At 43.0% G+C, this 14299-nt stretch overlaps 1 protein-coding gene across 2 annotated transcripts in view; it reads right to left on the bottom strand.

Moving 5' to 3' along the window:
- Positions 1 to 254: 254 nt before the first annotated feature.
- LOC138748517 (N-acylneuraminate cytidylyltransferase-like) overlaps positions 255 to 14299 on the bottom strand; it is a 37221-nt gene continuing 23176 nt past the window's right edge. For both annotated transcript variants that reach the window (XM_069908858.1, XM_069908857.1), the window contains exons 5-8: positions 13067 to 13161; positions 10029 to 10137; positions 8008 to 8107; positions 255 to 1278 (exon numbers count right to left, since the gene is read on the bottom strand). In XM_069908858.1, coding sequence (XP_069764959.1) covers positions 959 to 1278; positions 8008 to 8107; positions 10029 to 10137; positions 13067 to 13161 — 624 coding nt within the window. In that variant the 3' untranslated portion in view covers positions 255 to 958. The remainder of the gene's footprint in view (positions 1279 to 8007; positions 8108 to 10028; positions 10138 to 13066; positions 13162 to 14299) is intronic.

Below are 14299 nucleotides of genomic sequence, written 5' to 3' on the forward strand. Positions count from 1 at the left end.
TTAATTTTTTATTTTTCACACCATAAATCACAGGGTTTTTGTTAAACTTTATGAAATATTTTAAAAAGAAAAATAAGGAAATAAAATCTCATCATGCAGGACATAACGAAGGAGCTGTAAAAAGGTGATCACTAAGTCAAAAAAGAACCACTAACAAATTGCAACTGGAAATGCTGCTTATTCATTCGAGCACCATGTCTCAGTTCATGCCCCAAATATTAACTAACAATACCCAATGGACAACTGGGAGAGAAGAGAGTATAATAATATTTATTTCAAACATTATTTAAATTTGATTTGCATCTTTCAGAATGTTCCAATATTATTTTGCTGATCAAAATGTCATTGGATTAACGGTGAAAAATTCACAGATTTGCAGTCTATCTGCATGTTTACCTTCATTTATTGTCCCAGCACTAAGACCTGTAGTCGCCAGTCCGTGCATTCAATGTGCAAAATCTTAAGTTGCATGGCACACTTGCTGATAATTCCTATACAACATACTTCACAAATTAATAAGTGATAAACTGTAAAAGCTCCATCTTTTTTTAAAATTAGAATGTCAAGAGTATGGATCAGGCCCACCAAACTTTGACTAGCAGGAACACACTTAAAACTAAAGACACACTGGAGAATGTAGATACTGGAATTGGAAGCCAAACACAATCTGCTGGAGTAACTCAGTGTCTGTGAGAGAAAAAGAATGATCAACAATTCAAAGCAAAATTCTAAGTATCTAATTTCCTTAACCTATCCAGATGGAAATCATTGCAATGTGAGCAGGGAATAGGAAAGACAGAAAGTAGAAGAGTACATGCCTTTACAACTTTAAATCAAGTTTTGACACATTGTCATTGAAGACAATTTACCAAGTATTGGACAAGCCAATGGACGAGCTTAACAGCAAATGAAGCAGGTCCATGGAGAGATGAAATTGTCGCTCAGTTTGTGAGGTCTTCTATTTCTTCTTCTTCCCTTTCTGCACCTTTTCCAGCATCTCCTTCTTGGTTTCTTCAACCCCACGTTTCAGTGTTTTCATTTTCAGGTGTTTTCCGCCATTGGGATCCCTACATTCAGACGCATTGCCCTCGCTCGGGTCCTCAGCTTTGAGCTTTTCCATCAGTAGGGCCACGTAGTCGAGAAATTCGTCCACGTCATGCACTCTATCTCCGGTGCCACAGATGTAGTCGGCCATTTCCAGAGCTTTGGGTCCTGCATCATGAGAAGCTCCTCTGATGCAAGCTTTCTTCAGAAGCTTCAGGTCAGAGTCGTCATTTCCTTAGTGCAGGAAACCAAAAATTTGTCAGTGTTGATGTCATGAGAGTGATTGCTGATGCACAGATTGAACATTTAATGACAACCTCTCTCATTGCCGAGGAAACAATCTCAACTTGAATGGTCTCACCCTACCTGGATCTGCAGAATTCCTCCAACCCAAATATATTTTGTTCCTCTGAAAGCAGGAGAGTAGCAGGTTCTACTGGCACAAGCCCTCATCCCCCTCCCTCCTTCAGGCTACCTGGCCACACACCCAGTGCCCTCTGACAGCAGATATAGCACAGATACAGCCCATACTGCCCAGCCAGACCAAAGTGTCAAGATTACGGTTGCCTTTCCTTGTCTATATGCATCAAGATGGCGGCACTGCCTGAGCCGCTGTAGCAGCAGTGCTGGTGCAGTCCCACTGGGGTGGGGGGGGGGTGGTGGGGGTGCAGAGACTCCCACGGGGTCCAGTCAACTGCCATCAGCTCCACACGGGCTTTGAACGGCCTGCTGAGGGATACGATGGTGGTTTTATTTGAAATCTTGCGACTGCGGGTCTGCGTCAAGATGGTGGCGCCTATTAATCGCTGGGGCTGTAGACTCCGGGGAAGCAGACGACTGGAGCAGGGCACCACAGGATGGGAAGATCACCATCCCCATCTGAGAAGGGGAAGCTGAGGAGATGACCCACAGGGACGGTGACCATGGCGGCAGACCAGGGAGGGGGATCTGCGGCTGAGGGACCAGTGCATGCTGCGGACTGCTGGCGACTCGAGGCGAGGAACCCGCTGAAGCTGTGGGCTGCTGGAGGCGGCTGTCCGGAGACTCATGTCGGGCTGGAGACTGCTGGAGACTGGTTTGAATTGGTTGGAAGGGTACCAGGCATCGGAAACAGGATGCGAGGAGGTGAAGAGGGCGCTGAAGGGTTCCCTGATCACGTTGGAGGTTTGGATCTGGAGCTCGGGTTGCCAATTTCTGCCTGGCTGCTAGGGCTGCGGAAGCACTGGTGGTGAGTCTACGGACACTTGGTGACTATGGTGGGGGGGGGGGGAAAACACACGACTCTCTTTTCTCTGTCTGCAAGTCTGACTGAGTAGCACTTAGGCAATTCCTGCCTGTGGTGAATCTATCTGCCTTGCAATAGACAAGAAGAAATATTGTGTTATACAACAGTGTTTTATTACTATGATAATAATTGAATCTTGATTCAACCTGACCCGTAGTTCTTCCTTCGCACTTCCAACCCCAGCCTTCCATTAAATACATTAGTACAGATACACGATCCTTTATCCGGACATTTAAAATCTGGACATCTAAAATCTGGAAAGCTCCAAAATCTGGTAAGAGGGGAGAGAGGCAGCCGGCGCTTGGGGGAGATGGTCGGGCGGCCAGAAGGGGGTGGGGGTGGATACGGCCGCACAATTCGGATGGGCTTTCTGAAATCTGTAAAAATCCAAAATTCGGAACACACTGTCCCCAAGGGTTCCGGATAAAGGATCGTGTACCTGTACTATTCACTTTAACCAATATCCGTGGCAGTGTTCCACCTTACCCTTCTGCCCTCATTATTTGGAATTTGGAAAAAATTTATTTGATACCACCAATGAAGGGTAGACAACCGTGATCTGTTCTACCAAAAGCTACTTAGTCAGTCATCCATTCATTCTCTTGGTTATGGCTGAGCTCCCAATCATGCAATAGGACATCCACATAAACATCTACAGCTAGGTAGCAATAACTAAAGGGATAGTGGAAGGCTAGCCGTCAGGTTGGACAGGGGCTGACCAGAGCAAAGGACAGTTTCCATGTTCTTGCAGCTGGAGCAGCCAGAGAGAAGGTAGGTTAAAAGTCAATACCCCATGTCAATCAAGGTCAGACCTAACCACAGGTAAAGACTAGTGGATTCCATCCTCAACCCAAGGTCACATGGGCCTATTTGGCCCACCCTCTGTTCGGCTGCAGTACGTGGGCTAGTTCATTCTCTTTTCCCCTTGAGATCATCTCCGAGCTCCACTCCAGGTGCGAGCCATTGGTGATGCTGGAGGACTAATTGTAAGGCGAGTGCCTGTAACGGATGGGGGCCATTTCTATCATGCACCCTGGAAAGACTGTGTCTCTACCATTGAAACTTGTAGCGAGATTTACATTACTGGTGTGTGTTCATATCTCTGCACATGCGTCTGCTTGTTGCTGTGTATAAATAAAGTTTACAGTTCGGTACTAACACATGTCCAAGGTTGTCACTTTTTGAACCCTTCAAACTTGTTCCCTCAATCACAATTGGAGCTGTGAGCAAGGTTCAGAGTTTCAATCAGGCAAATGAATCATGATGTTTTGTAATAGGGCTAACGAGAAGGGCTCCACAGAGGGAAAGAATCCCAGGGTGGAGCGATGAATAGTGCTGGGTCAGCAGCTTAGTCAACCTGCAGGCAGATAGTGGACTGGGCAGATAGTCTGGACCCATGAGGAGAGGAAATTGGGCTTTGTGGCAGTGCACATCTCTGTGAGTGAATCGGGCCCACTCGTACCACCGCACTGGTGGGGCAGCTGCAGAAGATGGCACCATTGGCACTTGCTCTTGCCTTGTTGCTTAGGCCACAGCTCGTGCCCCGGGGAATGTAATGATGTCACTGCTGCGCGGGGCAGAACTCCTGTTGGCCTTAAAGGGGCGCGCGTGAAATTCAAATAAACAGTTTAACTGAAACCCCCATCAAGTTCAGTGGTGTGTTTCTGCCGCTACAGCATCACCTTTTCTCCTTCCTCAAAGAATCAGGATTCCTGGGAAGTAAGGGGAGCCAGAAAGGTGCCTTCTGGCTGCTGCCAGTTGACCTGCGGCACCCTGGGGAGAAAGGGACAGAAGATCACCCAGTTGAAAGGTGAGGTGGAAACACTGAAACAGCTTTACTCCACCATGGGAGAAACTGTTCAGGTGGGAGCGCTAGAGAACAAAGTAAAGGTCTGAGCTATGATGCTGTGGGGTATGGTGAAGATATGTAGTTGAGGATGGCAACGTCTGGATGGATAGTGAGGATATAGAGCAGTATTGTGACTGTCTTCCACACCTGGGCATGAACTGCATGAAGACCAGTGACCACGTGGTCCCACTCCAGACAGGGTTATTCTGTCTCCCTCCTTGAATAGGGAGGGCGAGAAGGGCCAGGAAACCACATATAATCATGCCCCTGCAAGACCACTGAGAAGCAGGAGTACCCAGTCAAAAAGCTAATTGGCTTGAGGAGCATCACCATTAGAAGCCAGATAAGTCCCTTGTCACGTGACTGCTCCGGATCTAGGTTGAACACTGTACTGACGTAAGCCTATCCCATTGAGAAGGTGGTGAGTTGTTCAGCCTGCAAGCTATTAACAATGCCTTGCAGGCACTGTCCAAGGTCATTGAAAGCAATGCGAGACCAGATGGAAGCAGCAGTCTTGGTGATGTAGCCCTCCTTGCTGGAGCACGATTTACAGTATTGGATCGTGCAGTGTATGGTAGAGGATGGGACAAGGGCCCTAAGAGAGTGAGCTCTGGTTAATGGGGCAGTACTGTCTTTGATTGGCCCAGCAGCCAGGAAGACAGTGAGGGAGACCATCTGTCTGCTGGAAGGGCTGGAGTATGTGGAAAGGAAGTGCTTAGGTCCAGAAGGTAGAAAAGGCAGAGGATGAAGAATTTCATATTACCTGCCAAGGACCTAGTCATCGAAGCACCCAATTCTGCCCTGTATGCACTCTGGAAGTAGCATTATGCAGGGAAGTTAAGCAAGGGAGGGGATCTGACCCTAAAGGGCAAGGATGGCCTTATCCCCTTCATCAGCACCCCTTCTAGTCCATTTTGAGGCTCTGTGCCTGTCCATCAAAGCCCTCCAGGAACTGCAGCGGCAACATGGATTGTCCAGTAGGTGGCGAGCCTCTGCCCTGCTGTCTTAGGATTAGGCTAGGCAGTTGTGTCATTAGGGTTGGTGTCACCCCCATGCGGAAACTCATAGTATCACTACCTCCCCACCCCCATGGACCAAGTGTAGCGAGCATAGAAGAAACAGGTGTGTTCATTGTATGATCTGGGGTGGTAGCTGTGGCACTGAGCAGGGTGGGGGGGAGGCAGGGGCTCTGACTGGATGGTTCAAAAAGTAAATTAGCATAGAGTTTTATCCTTGTAGATATATTGATATATGTAAATTTGGCTTACAAATAATGTTTTTTGTTGTTACAACTAATTACAGGGATATTTTTTTTATAAAAAATAATACATTTCTGCTGAAACATTGCACAAATATTTTATAGACAGTCATTTTTGGTGTCACCTGGTGTGGATCACACCCCCCTAGTGGGGCTAGGCCTCTTAGAGGATTTGTTCAGTAGCCCTTTCCTGGCAGGGAACAAAACATGCAGTATCCCCATGGCTGTACCGTACTTGTTCCCTAAACACAACTTCCAAACCGATTTTAAACAGCTGGGACTTCAAAATTAGCAATCTTGGAAGCTCCAAACTCCTACTTAACACAGCGAGTACAAAGTGGCTTTGAAGAACTCCAAATGACCATGCAATTTATTTATCACCCCAATGGTTCCTATTCAAGCAATATCCCATTGCAGTGGGTAATACATGCCTCATGCACTCACTTGTACCCTGGGAAATATACATGGTGAACTTGGTATATGCTGCAAGAATTACACAGTTTTAGTACACCTGCACAGGGTGGACACAAAGACATTTAAGCTCAGCCATGCAGTGTGCAAATATAGTGTTCCAATTACTCTCAATAGTAATAAATATAACTACATATATAAATATAATATAAATATATCAGGGATGATACCAGAGAGGTCCCAATACAAGACATGATATTAGGACATGGAAAATATTAATGGGATTCAACCAGGTAGGGCATACATGGTAAACATGGTAGGAATGTAGTAGAACAGAGAGATTTGGGAATACACATGCATAATTCTCTGACAATGATGTTACAGGTAGATAGGCTTGCAAAGAGAGCTTTTTGCTGGTCTTCATAAAAGTGAAGTATTGAGTAAAGAAGTTGAGAGGTTATGGTGAAGTTAGAGAAGACGTGGAGTATAGTGAGCAAATTTTGGTAACTCAAATACAGGAAAGATACAAGATTCGAAGAATGCAAGAGAAGATTTACAAGAGTGTGGCCAGGGCTTGAGGAACTGAGTTACAAAGTTATTCCCTGGGGAGCAGGAGAATGAAGGGAGATTTGATGGAGGTATACAAAATTATGAGGGGCTATAGTTACAGCAAATGTAAACATGCTTTTTCCACTGAGGTTAGGGGAGAAGAACAAGAGGACATAGGTTAAGAATGAAAAGGGAAATATCTAAAAGGAACACCATGAGTGTGAATGAGCTGCCAGCTGAAGTAGTGAATGTCAGCTCCATTTTGATGGGAGGGATATGGTCCAGGTGCAGGTCAATGGGATCAGGCACAGAGGCCTGTTTATGTGTTGGAGTGTTCTATGGTTCAAAGAAAATATAGATTTATGAAAAGGAAATTATAATCAACAAACTTAGTTCATTTTTTTTGACAATGCCCCTGGTAGAAGATACAGTGCATGTAGTATTTTTGGATTTTTAGTTCATCTATATGATCCCATTTAAGGGGATAGAAACATAGAAGATAGGAGCAGGAGTAGGTCATTTGGCCCTTCGAGCCTGCTCCACCATTCAATGAGATCATGGCTGATCTTAAAGTTCAGTACCCCGTCCCCGCCCTCTCTCCGCAAACCCCAACTCCCCCATACTGAAGAAATATATCTAATTCCCTCTTAAATATATTCAATGAACCTAGCTCTACTGCTCTCTGTAGCAATGAATTCCACAGATGTAACATGAAAGCACACAAGATGGGTATCAAGGCATGGATGCTGGGAAGTCCTATTGCAGATGTACAAGACAATGCTGAGGATGCATTTGCATTCAGTTTTGGTCCTATGAACAGGTCAAGCTGTAGAATGTAAAGATTCAGAAGGATGTTGCCAGGACACAGGGGCCTGAGCTATAGGGAGAGGCTTATTCCTTGGAATATTCCTTGGTTCGGTGCGGACTAGAAGGGCCTAATGGCCTGTTTCCGTGCTGTAATTGTTATGTTACAGGAGGATACAGGGTGATCTTATAGAGGTGCACAAATCATGAAGGGAAGATATTGGGTGAATGCACAAAGTCTTTTGCTCAGAGCAAGGTAAATTGGGACCCAGAGGACATGATTTAAGGAGAGGGGTGGAGAGAAAGAGATTGAACCTAAATCTGAGAGATAACTTTTAAAAAAAAATACAGAGGCTGATAAGAATATAGAATGGGTGGTCAGAAATGGTGACTGAGGCAAGTACTACTGCAACATTTATGAAAAATTTGGACCTGCTTCCACACTGTATGACTCCATGACTCTAGGTGGGATAAGTGGGCAAATCCACAGCAGATGTAGTACAGTGTGGTTACAGTGATCCATCTTGGTAGATAAAATAAATGTGATGTGTTAAATGCTGAAAGTCTTGGGAAATGTTAATGTGAAAAGATAACTCTTTTCCCCTTATTGACACCATATAGATTGAGAGAGGTACAGAGAGAAAAGGAATATGGTTGAGAATCAGCTATGGTTGCATTGAATGGCAGAGCAGGTTCAGGCTATCAAATAACCTTCAACTTCTCTTATTTTCTAAGATTTTATGAAATTTTTTAACCTTATTGCCACCTGCTACCAGTCATGTAATATTTTACAATAGAAATACTCACCAAAGTAAGCCACATTTTCCCAGCCTTTACAATTTTCCTTCATCCACTTTTCCACAGACTGTTCCTTCCTTTTTTGATCAGAATCAAAAAAGAATTTTACCTGCAGTCCACAGAAGAAACATAAAATCCATTTTAATTAAATTGGGTAAATCGCTCTTCATGTGTAGGCTAGAGTTTAAAAACGTGGGAAGAATAACATGGAATTAGTGCTCACCATGGGCCAGTGCATGTTTTCTTCCCCCCCCCCCACCCCACTCCCATGAACAATCACCAACAGTTGAGGATCAATTTAATGTCGGGCATCCATTTGTTTATATCACCATATATTTTAAACATGGCTCTTTTTCTTGCACTTTCTCATCTAATTCTAGGCAAAACTTCAAAGCAGACCCGGCCTTTGAATTGACACCTGAATCTGCAGAAGATTGCGAGCTGGGTAATGTTGGCTGTAAAGACCTGCACATCTCACAGTTTACATGTAGGGAAGTTGCCATTGCTAGCATTTACTGCTTTTTGTTTGTGAAGGTTGAAAACATTTACCTACAACTTTTCCTCATTTCCCTTTACTCCACGGATTGATGCAGAGTTTGCATCCATCATTAACATTTCAGTCTCAAATCTGTGGAAAAGGTAGCTCCTCCTTGCATTCTAATAGTGCCATTTTCAGCTCTTCATTCTTGACTCAACCACTGCTTACAACTGCTTTATCCACAAAGCCCTCAATATAATATCTAGATCAATGGACAGCACAGATAGAGCAAAGACATTACAGCGCCAGCAATGCACTATCTGTGTGTAAGGAGTTTGTACGTTCTCCCCATGTCTGCGTGGGCCTCCTCGGGTGCTCGTTTCCTCCCATGTTCTAAAAAGACTAATTGGTCACATAGGTGTATATGAGCAGCATGGGGAAGAATCTCAAGTCTCATCACCATGAGCACTGGTGCATCTCATGGCTTTGAGCTCAATTCACTATTGTTTATGCTGTTGATTCACATCTGCACTGCTACTTTCAGTTGAGTTGAAACAGAATCTTTTAAGTTTGAGATTATACCATAGTAGTTGGCCTCAATAGCAACAATGATGAGTTGGCTTACATAGAGGAAGTTGGGAGGCTGGTAAAATGGTGCAAGAGTACAACGCGAACCTCAACATGGAAGAGATAAAGGAAAAGCTTGTGGACTTCACTCTCCACTACTCAATAGTTCCGCCGAGGAGAGAAAAGCTCATAGTTTGGGCCCATAACACCTCTTCATTAGTGCAGTGCCTGCACTTTCTGAGGAGGTTGAGGAGGGCAAGGCTACTGGACGCTATCTTTTCACCATTTTACAGAAGCAGAATTAAGAACATCTTGTCTGGTTGCATCACTGGGTAGTATGGTAGCTGCAAAGCATCAGACTGGAAGTCAAAACAGAGGTTCATCAAAATGGCCGAGAAGATTAATGGGATCTCCCTTTCCTCTAAAGATGACATTCACCAATAGCATTACTTAAACAGGACTCAAAGAATTACTGAGGATCCTATCCAACCAACCAACATGCACTATCTTTGACCCATGACCATCAAGGAGGTGGTACAGAGCATCAAAAAGCAGAACTGTCAGGCTGGGAAATAGCTTCTTTCCACAGGCTGTGAGAGATGAACAGTATCCTGTAAATGAGTAGATCATTCTAAAATTTATATTTTAATGATATCTTCATGTATATACTGCATGTGATAATTATGTGCCTGTGTATTGTTCATATACAGATGTATACCATTGTCTGGAGAAACATTCATCTGGTTGTCTATGTTCAGTCAGATGACAATACACTTAAACTTATTAAGCTTTAATTTATAGAGCAACATTTAGAACAGTGGTTTTCAACTTTTTTTCTTTCCATTCACATACCACCTTTAGTATTCCCTATGCCATAGGTGCTCTGCGATTAATAAGGGATTACTCAAGGTGGTATGTGAGTGGAAAGAAAAAGTTTGAAACCACTGATTTAGAAAAATGCAATAAAAATCAGAAACATACTCACTTGAATGTTATCATTGTTGATTTTGCTATTTTGGCATTTGCATTTGAGGTGGGTGTCCAGAGAAAAAAGCACGTGGTTTACTTGGTTCAATTTGCCAAAGTAACCATACCTACCCAGGAAAGAAAAATAGTCAGCTTTACAATCAAGAGTAGCAATATTAAATGTTCTTCTTTGATAGATTCTCTACTACACAGTGTCTTCTTTCTCAGTGCAAAACTAAAGTAATCTGATTTCAGGCCTGGTCAACACATAACTTCAGTGTACCAAAAAATATTCAGATCCTTCTTGAGGAAAAGAGCCTCATGATCAACTGCTTCATCTCCTTGGAGTCAAAGATGATGCAAGAAAGTATTATAAAATTAAACAAGAATGTCTGCAGATGCTGGGCTTGAAGTGCAAAACATAAACGCGCTGGAGAAACTCAGTAGTTCATGCGCATCCATGGGAAGCAAAAGATAACCAACATTTCAGGCCTGGGCCCTTTGTCAACTTTAGGTAACCTTTACTTCCTAAGATGTTGCATAATTTGCTGTGTTTCTCCAGCATGCTTGTGAATTAAATACTAGAATAACTGCATAGCAATAAGGCACTGATAACCTGCCCAATTCAGTAAACAATAAAAAGCAAAAAAAACCTGAAGATGATGGAAATAAATTCAAGTGCTTGAGAACAGCAGTTCAGGAAATCTCTGAAGAGAGAAATAGAGTTAATGTTAGACAATCTTGGCTCTCCTCAGAATTGATCCTCTCTTCACAGATGCTCCTTGACATCCTCTAGCATTTTTTCTATTTTTATTTCTTTACAGGGTACTTCTGATTTGGAAAATCTTAATGGAGGGCACAGCAGGTCTTCCTCATCGGTCTAAGTTGCAAGTTGGAACTATGCCAGCAGCTTTTCATCTCCTCCATGGCAACATCCTCCACCACAGCTTGGAAAATATGTGGGGGGGGGGGGTGGAATTGTTTAAAATTGCCTGGCAATGAGCAACTCAATTGCTTTTAAAAATATAACTAAGTGGTGAAAATGAAAAGATAAGGAAGGCACACAAAATTTTAGACTGAAGCACCAACTAAGGTTCAACTAAGACTTTTGAAGTGGGAGATGTGGAGTAGGGGAAAGAGAGGCAAATACAGACAAAGTGATGAAGAGTTCAAATTGGAATTATGGAACATTTGAGCTAATCGAGATATAGAAAAGCCTTTTAGTTTGCTTAAAAGGCACCACTTTATTTGGAACCCCCAACAAGGGAAGAAAAGCAAAGGTCGCAAGATTAAAGATGGACAAACGAGCCTTGGTGCAAAAATCAGACATATGGCAAAGAATTGACTTCGAGATGGAACCAAGCATGAACAAACAGAGAATAGAGGAAAAATAGTTAAAAGGCTCCTTAATAACTGTTATACTGCAGTGCAGAGCAATGATGACAAATTAGGAGAATGTATACAAGGGCAATGTAATATCTGCAGTGGAATTCAATCTTGCTTTATGCTGGGTGAACCAAACTACTCATTACAGACAAGTTATAATGCTCAAAAGTATGTTTATTATGCACATGTAAGATCAAAAGACTTTCATTCATGCTTGGGTAATCAGGGATGGGATGGAAGTGGCATTAGACAGGAACTTATTGAATGTTCCATTCAGTTATGTAGTCAGTTTTCCTAAAATTAATTTGTCGGGTTGTAAAGTTTACCAGCATTTATTTCCCATCCAAAATTGCCCTTGAGAGGGTGGTGACAGAGGGTTAATTATGTGTAGTTTTTCCAGAGAACAACCCAACCACTTGGGTGAAAGCCTACTCTCTGGTTGTACGTGCACCTCCAGAGGAAAGTTCAGAGACTTGACCAAGTAACACAAAATGTTCCCCATTGTCCTTGAATCTCATCTTGAGGCAAATTCATTTCCCAGCATTCCTTTTCAGCATTTTCCTGACTAACCCTTTATCACTTTGCCATCTTCTGTTGAAGATTCGAATCACAAAAAAAAAAGATGATAAAAGTTGGGTTGTCCTATGTGACTTCTCTTCCCAATGCACATACTTGGAAATAAGTAACTCACGCAGCAATTTGGAAAAATATTCACAGCCATATTGAACAATATGTGGTGTATGGATATGCAAATACAGCAATGCATTCAATCATGAAAATAAGATTTTCAAATGTTAGCAAAACACAAATTGTTGGAGAAACCCTGTGGGCATGGAGGAAGACTAATAATTAATGTCACGAGTCAACCTCTACTTCAGGGCATAATGGAGAGGGCCAACTCCACCCTTCCTGCTTCATCTCTCCGTCATCCTTCACCCCTCTTCTGTCCAATATCTCTGACTGACCACTCCTGTAACTCTAAGCATAAACTACTCTGGGTCCACCGAAAGTGGTCTGCACCACTGAAACTTCCATTTTTTCTCCCTTGCACTTCTGCAACTGTGAATATGTCTATTTATATTTATAATTTTTTTCTGCCTTGGCATATTGTGGTAAATTTATAATTCAGTGGTTGGCATCTTACCTGTTTGGCTAAAGTAAGAATTTCAGTGCATTGGTACATTGTACGTGTGAACCCTCTTTACTGTGTGTTTGCCTTTGTTCTCAACCTCACCGCAGGGTTTCAACAAAACAATTGTCAATTTCCTTCCACGAATACTGCCTGGCCCACCGGGTTCCTCCAGCAGTTGCTTTCTTTGCTCTAGACTCCAGCACCTGTCGTCTCTTGCATCTCCCACTCACATTACACATGGTGGACCTCTTGCGAACAAAATGGGCTCTTGGCTATAGACTAAGGAGAAAATTGAAGGCATTCCTTTGGACTTTTATCAATTAACACTGCAGGGACACCATAACTCCAATTCTGACATTGCAATGGGTAGAATGATTGAACCAGATGAATTTTATTATTCCAAACATTCACTGGGTGGAAGAATAGAGAGGAAGTCCTGCTGGAAAATTAATGCTCAGCGTCACAGAAGTCTGGTACTAGATCATCATAATTTACTCAAAATAATTAGAATTCTACAGATGCTGTGCTGTGAAACTTACTTTTTAACTCTTTGTTCTGCAATGGGCCAGTCAATATCTACATCAATATCCACACTGTACTCTGGCTGCATCTCATAGTAAGCGATTTTACCACCCTGAGTAAAAAGATAGGATAAATGTTCAAAAACAAGTCATCAAAATCCCACTCCCTCTTCAGAGGATAACTTTTATTAATTGTTCTGCCAAAAAAAAAGAACACCTAACAGAATTCTGCATGGCAAATGAAGAACACATTTCCAAAGCAGTTTCTTTCCAACAGCTATCTTGACCACAAGATTGTAAAGTTACTTTTTTCTTGTGGTGGTAACTGACTATTACCCATCTATCTTTTGTATTCATCATCTCTTATCTATTTGGTTTAATGTATACTGTTGTGGGGTTTTTTGTTTTTTTTATACAAAAGTCCCTGTTCAGCTGCAGCAAGTAAGAATTAATACATATGTGCATTGTATATGACAATAAACTTCAAAAGAAGGGGCAGGAGAGACCACTCCCTGTGTCTTCCTTGTCCACTCATCCCTTCCCACTGATCGCCCCTCAGTAACTACCTCATGACTGCAGGAAATGCTACGCTTACACCCACACCTCCTCCCTCACATTTGGAGCCCCAAGCAGCCCTTCCAAGTGAAACACCACCATTTGTGAATCTGCAGGGGTCACATAATGCATCTGGTGCTCCCGTTGTGGCCTCCTCTACATCGGAGAGACTGAACGCAGACTGGGAGATTGTTTAATTGAGCACCTCTTCTCTGTCCACTGCAAATAATGGGGACCTCACACTGGCCATCCATTTCACACTTCATTCCCTCACCAATATCTGTCGACATCCTCGTGCACTGGCAAACCAAGGCCACTAGCAAAATGGAGGAATGACACCCAATATTCCGTCTGGGCACTCTCCAACCAGATGGGAGTTTCTCATAGGCCCCTCCCCCTTTCACTATCTGTCTCCTTTCTTCCAGCTCCCCACCCCTTCCCTCTCCATTCAGAGAACTACCCCTCCCAACCATATCTACCTGTGGCCTGTTAACCTGTTCCCCTACTTTCCCCACTTTTTGACTCGAGCACCTGCGTGCTTTCTGCTCATACCTTGATGAAGGGCTCAGGCCCAAAACATTGGTCATCTACCTTTGCTTCCTATGGATGCCACACTTTTCTGTATTGCACTACAATCACAATATCACCAGACTTTCCAGCTCAAACTTTATTAATTATATTGCTTTAAATGTTAAA

Source organism: Narcine bancroftii, chromosome 13 (genome assembly GCF_036971445.1).
Source record: "Narcine bancroftii isolate sNarBan1 chromosome 13, sNarBan1.hap1, whole genome shotgun sequence".
NCBI lineage: Eukaryota > Metazoa > Chordata > Chondrichthyes > Torpediniformes > Narcinidae > Narcine > Narcine bancroftii.